This window comes from Serinus canaria, chromosome 12, assembly GCF_022539315.1.
Source record: "Serinus canaria isolate serCan28SL12 chromosome 12, serCan2020, whole genome shotgun sequence".
Lineage (NCBI taxonomy): Eukaryota > Metazoa > Chordata > Aves > Passeriformes > Fringillidae > Serinus > Serinus canaria.
The window spans coordinates 15,792,174-15,798,173 of NC_066326.1; the positions used below are offsets into that span (position 1 = coordinate 15,792,174).

The window sequence follows — 6,000 nt, forward strand, 5'->3', positions numbered from 1 at the left end:
TTTATATTCTTAAGTAAATCACAAATGACAAGACAACTGTGACATAAAGCAGTGCATATCCACTGGGGCAGCACAAAGTTAAGGGCAACACTGCTATTATTAACTCTATGTCATTGAAATCTTTCCCCCACCTTCAGAAATGCAGACTGTAAGGACACGGTGTCAGCCTTTACTTTGAATCGTCTGGATTTTTTTCAGTTTTGTGTCAACAAACCTCAGCAATTCATAACGGAGATGACAGCCTCTTAAAATACATCTCAGCAAGGTTTCCCGTGGATGTGTGGAGAGGGACAGGTTTAGGGTTACCACGGTAGGCAATAGAGCCATCCTTGTTAGAAAATATTCCCAAACATTAACTTCTAAAGCAATTTCTTCTTCTTCAAAAAAAAATCTATTTATATCCTTCCTGCAGCGACTCTCCAGTCCCCCACCCCCTCACCCAAACGAGCTGCTTTCCGACTCTCTTTCAGTAGATTACAGTCAATTTTAGTCGCTCCAGAGGGAGGGAGAGGAAGACCCGCCAGCTCGGATAGCCTGTGGAACTATCCAGCTATTATTAGTTTATGCTCAAACTCCGGTGTGCACGGCCGGTTGTGGGTACCATATTGTGTGCTTTAAACGAGGATGGGGGGGTTGGAGAATAAGTCCTTTTTGGTCTTTCCTCCCTCTCGCCACATTAAGGCTCCGACAGCCACCCTGCGGACCGGCACCCGCCGGGGAAGTTTGTGCTTTCCAGCAACTTTGGGTCCGTTCCTCAACCCGCCGCTCCGGCGGGGAGCGGGCTGAGACCCCCGCGCCCGCCCGCATTCAGCGCGGCGCCGGCCGCCGGCACCGGCAGCGCCCGCCGCGGCCCCGCCGCCGCCGCTCCCCCGCAGGCCCCGGGGCGGCCCCGCGATGCGCCACCGCGCCGGGCCGAGCCGCGGGGCGGGGGGTACCGGCCGGGGCGGCGGCACTTACGTGTGCTGCTGGGGGAAGCTGTAGCCGTGGGCGGCGGGGGCGGCGAGGAGCAGCAGCAGGGCCAGGTGGCCGCAGAGGGCCGGGGCGACGGGCGCCGCGCTGCCGGTCGGAGCCGCCATCGCCATGTTTCCATTAACGGCGCGGCGGGGAAGGGGCAGAGGCGGCCCCGCGGGGCGGCTCCCCCCGCCGCCACTCGTGCGACGAGCGCGGCAGTCCTCGGCAGGGGGGCAGCGCCGCGCCGGCTGCGGGCACCGACCGGCAGCCGCTCGCCCGCTGCCTCTCCGCGGCGGCCGGCACTGAGCACCCGCCGAGCGCTACTTTCCCTCAAATAGGCAGCCCGGCCCGGCCCAGCCTCCTCCCCGCCCGCTCCCTCCCTCCCTCCGGCCCCCCGCGCCGCCCCGGCCCCCACCGCCCCGCCGCCGCAGCGCATGCGCCCGGCTCCGCGCCCCCCCGCCGGTCCCGCCACCCCCGGCTCCGCTCCGGGCTGGGGCGCCCCGGCCGCGCCATCCCGCGCCCCGGCCGGGCTCCGTGCACCCACCCCGGCCCCGTTTGCCCCCTCCCCGGGCACTGCCCGGCCGGCGGGTCCTCCCCGCCCCGAGCAACGGGGCTCCTTCCCATCCTCCGCGCGCTTCTGTCACTGCCATTCCTGCCCGGGTACCGCGTCCCCCTTCGGGGCCACCTCCCGGAGGCACGGCAGCATATGGGAATCTCCAGTTATGTTTGATATAATAATAATAGCAGCTATGATTCTTTTTAAAGCACCTTCTGACTTTGGGGAGCGTTCCTGAGCGTGACAGGAGGGCCGACTACAAATTCAAAATAACGGAATTAATAACTATAGCCCCCAAAATGGCAGGGTTTCTGAGCCAGACTTTTGAAGGCCTGGATTTTGAAACGCTGTCTTCTAGATAGCTGCAGCACAATTTCATCTTTCCGAAACTCAAACCCAAGCTGTTCAGCCACTGGCAAGGCAGGGAACAGCTGGCAAAGGCAGAGGCGGGAGCACTGTTCACATGCCCTCCTCCCCAGATAGCCTAAATCTGGACAATCAGGAACCAGGCAATGTGTAAGCAGCACCACCTTGTTCTGTTTAATTCCAAAAAAACTGTCATGTTGGCAAGGTTGCCAGATCTGGCCAGATCTCTCAAGGAAGAGCCCCACAAATTAGGCATCAGTGCCTTAAAGATGCAAAGGCTTCTTGCTCCTGCCCACAGTAACAGCAGTGGCAGGACAGGAGCTCCTGGCAGTCTGGATTGCAGCACAGAGGTTTAAAAGCCTTCCATCCTGGGAAGGGGGAAGGATTTTCATAGGGAGAAGCTGCTTCTCTGAAACACTCCCTGCCCTCCTTTTTAGAAGGAGTTTTCTTCTGCTGATGGATGGAATTGCCTCCATCCTTTGTTTCTCCTGTGTAAAGGAAACATTTTGGAGTTACACAGATCCAGACTCAGACTCCTGGGTACCCCCAGACCACTGAGACTGCCATCTAAACTCATGTGGTCACATCCAGGCACACCATGAGTTTCAGAGAAGAGCAGTGATGGAACATTAAGGATTTGATGCACTGACTCCAGCTCAAGCTGCTTCACAGAAACAATTCTTTTTTCAAAGAGGTAGAAAAACACTATCATTTTCCCAACTCATGTTGGAACTCTGCAGTAAAACCCACTCCTGAACCAGAAAATAGGACTTGCAAAAACATCAGACCCTGACCTGATATGTTCAACATAGAAATTAATATGCCCAGTAATTTAATACTTCAATAAATTATTAACAAATACTTCAGTATTCCCTCTCTAGCTTCTGTTCCACATGCAGACTAGAACTATGCTTTGCACACTCTTCAGGACATGCTCTTTTTTTGCAGGTTTTTCATCCTGCATTTCAGGATGTGGCACCTGCCACACAGTTTAGTCCAGGTTTGCATGGGCTGTTACAGTAAAAATCACAGTTACTGACCTGTCATCCAGAAGTTTCCAATTTACAACCTCCAAGTGTGTTTCAGCAGTGGTAAGTGGATAATCTCTAGTGTATACATGGGAAACAGAGCGACAATAGGATAAACAGCTTGTCCTTTGCTGGCAAAGTCAGCAGCAGATAGTAAACACTCTGCATTGTGTAGAATTTGGCTTTCCAAACTCTTGAAAGACAAATTCTGTTCTCTGTTACATCCCTACTTTCTTTCCCAGAGGACCTGGGTTAGCATCTGTCTAACAGATACAATTTAACTCTAGATATGAGCCTACAGCTCCAGACTTTTGGTTCCCATTCCAACAGGAGAGCCAGTGTCTATGAGGCAACATTGCCATTGCCAGACATCCTTTATAAAATGGGATTTTTCTGCATTATGCAATCTGATCCTCTGTCCTGTAAGAAAAGCTCAGGGAGACAACTGTGTATTGCCACGGCTATCAAGTGCTTTTCCAAATGCCTGGCATCCAGCAACTGGCTGCTCCACAATTGCAAATGCATGGCATGTATGCAGCAGCCCCAGTGCTGAATGCTCCAGCCTGTTGTGCTGGAGCTGTGTGTGTGAACAGAGCAACTTCCCATCGCAGGCACAGCGACCCAACGCATTTGGAACAGCAGGAGTGATTTATTTCCTTGAGATGTGGCTCTCCACAATGCTTACAGTTGTTTTGGTTTGATACCAATAACAATCCTTACAATTGTTTTGTTTGATACCAATAACCTTCAGAGCAGTATTTGATCTTGTGGTCTTACAGTAGGAGCAGATCTCTAGATGTCAAGCAATTACTTTCAGATGTGGCTGTTTGGGTTTGTTAACAGTAAAGACTTACCTGCTATGTCCTTGTTTGTAAAGAACAGTACTGTACTGCTGAGATGGACATTTTGGTTTAGTTCTATGAAGTTGTTTTGCTTTGCTATTTCAAATGTTTTTGACTGTGTAGTACTTATTGCTGCAGTGTCTGCAGTCCATACATGGGTAGGTTGGCTAGTGGCAAACTGATGGGAAACAGTCTTAAATATAAAGGGGCGTAATCATGGAATAAGTCAAGATACGTGGCACAAAAAAGTGTTGTTTCTCTCCTGTGTGCTGCTAGATTAACCCTGTCACCTCCCAAACAAGCCCCTTTTCCTGGGGCACATATGTATACAGATTTATCAGCAGTATCCTTTTACTGCTCAACCTAAAAATGCTGCAAGTTTAATTTCCAAGCTCTGCATAGGGAAGAGTCACATCCAGAACTGGTATAAACAATGTATTATAAAGACCTTACATGGCAAAATACTTCAAAATCAATGCTGTCCCAAAAGGAAGAGAAGCAAATTAGTGGAATCATCTTCCAGCTGGTATTCTATTGAGAATGACAGGGAAGACAGCCTTGCTACATATATTATCCCTCACATTTTCTGCAGCAGGTGCTGCTACACTGTGGCCTGTTTGAAACACTGTCTAACCTGCAGTACCAAGCACCACCAAGCCACAAATGTGGGCTTGAACATGGAGTTCAAGCCATCCCCAGCAAAGCAGCTTGTGATATGTCAGTGTAGGTTCTCAGAACCAGCCTAACATTGCACTGAAAGCACCATAATCTGCACAGGACCTGGTGAAATTCTGCACAATACCTGAAATACCGACAGGGTTGCAGGAAAACAGGCAGTGCTAGTGCCGTTCTCCCACGTCTTTTAGTGGAGAAGCCATGTAGGAGGAGGCTGTCTAAGTTGTTCTTATGGCTGATTTATTTGCAAATGCAGGTAGATGCCAGAGAAGGTGTCAGTTTAACTCTTCCCTGACTGATCACTTCTCAGAAAAAATGCAAACCTTTGCAGTCAGCAACTGCTTCATGGACATGTTTCTTTCCTTACAACTTTTGGGTACACCAAGTTTGGCCTTCCCCAGCCTCTGCTTTCATGCAGTACCTTGGTGAAAAGGGACAGTGATCCACACTGTCCTAGCAAAGCACAAGTCCTCTGTGCAGCCCGAGTAACCAGAGGAATTAGCAAGGATACTCCTCTGCCCCTCTTAGCAATTTACGGTGAAGCACCTCTGTTTCTGCATTTCTGTGGGGCAGCTGAGATTGCAGCATGCCCAAGGCAGCACAGCTCTGCACAGGATTCCCCATGAAGGGCAGTCAGCAATTCCCAGACACAAGCTTCAACTTAAGGCAGATTGGCACAAGCACCTGGCTTGGTACATGAATGGCAGTGAGCAGAACAAATCTGTCAATTTAAACCTGAAGCCCTTTCATGGAATTAGTTCAGATCCACAGTTTTGTAATTGCAAGTGCAGTTTTACACCCCATGGCTAAACGTAAATGCTTGGGAATAAATGATACCTATAGTCTTAAAAAATCAGTTGCTGAGTGAGAAGTTAGAAGATGTTGTTGGCATACTATTAAAGAGAGACAAATAAGGGGAAGAGGTAATTAAGAGTGAGCAAATGATAACAGCTAATGCACATCCTGACTTCAGAGGTTTGCTCTTATTCCAGGTTCTTAAACACTGAGCTCCTCAGCTAATGATGTGTACAGTTGCTTGATGCCAGATGTCATTGTTTCAGAAAGAGGAGAAAAGAATACACTTAACATTGGTAAAAGCACAATAAGTAGTTGTTGCACTTACCACAAGTCATGGAAAGCCACAGTGTTTTCAAAAGCCCAAGAAACAAGGAAATAGCATCAAGAGTTTTTGGTCTAGAGCAAATAAAAACCTGCAAGAGCAAAGAGTTGTTCTGTGGATATTAATATGGACAGGAAAGGGAAACAGCACAGGGACAAGGTTAAAATACTATTCCAAAATCCTTTCCCAGCTGTCTCCATAGGGCACCTTGTTTCAGGGCCTTTGCTGGCCTGACATTAGAGTCCACAAAATGTACATTTGGACAAGCACACAGGTTCTTTCCCCAAACTTTGCCAAGCCAAATGCTTGATCTGAGTCCACAACTGGAATCACTTCCTTCAGCACTATGTCTTTTTACTATGTCTTTTTACTATACACCTTTTCTAGAGAGTCTATGAAGTAAATGTACACCATGTCAAACTGGCAAGTCTCACAATTAATCTAGGGTGATATTCACATTAC

General features: G+C 49.4%; 1 protein-coding gene across 3 annotated transcripts in view; it reads right to left on the bottom strand.

Moving 5' to 3' along the window:
• Positions 1-1,155, bottom strand: part of CACNA2D2 (calcium voltage-gated channel auxiliary subunit alpha2delta 2) — a 211,223-nt gene extending 210,068 nt beyond the window's left edge. For 2 of the 3 annotated variants that reach the window (XR_007778670.1, XR_007778671.1), the window contains exon 1: positions 958-1,155. Coding sequence is in view for 1 of the 3 variants with exons in the window: in XM_050979402.1 (XP_050835359.1) it covers positions 958-1,082 (125 nt within the window). In the remaining 2 variants the exon portion in view is untranslated. The remainder of the gene's footprint in view (positions 1-957) is intronic. The other variant, XM_050979402.1, reaches the window with a different exon arrangement.
• Positions 1,156-6,000: the final 4,845 nt, after the last annotated feature.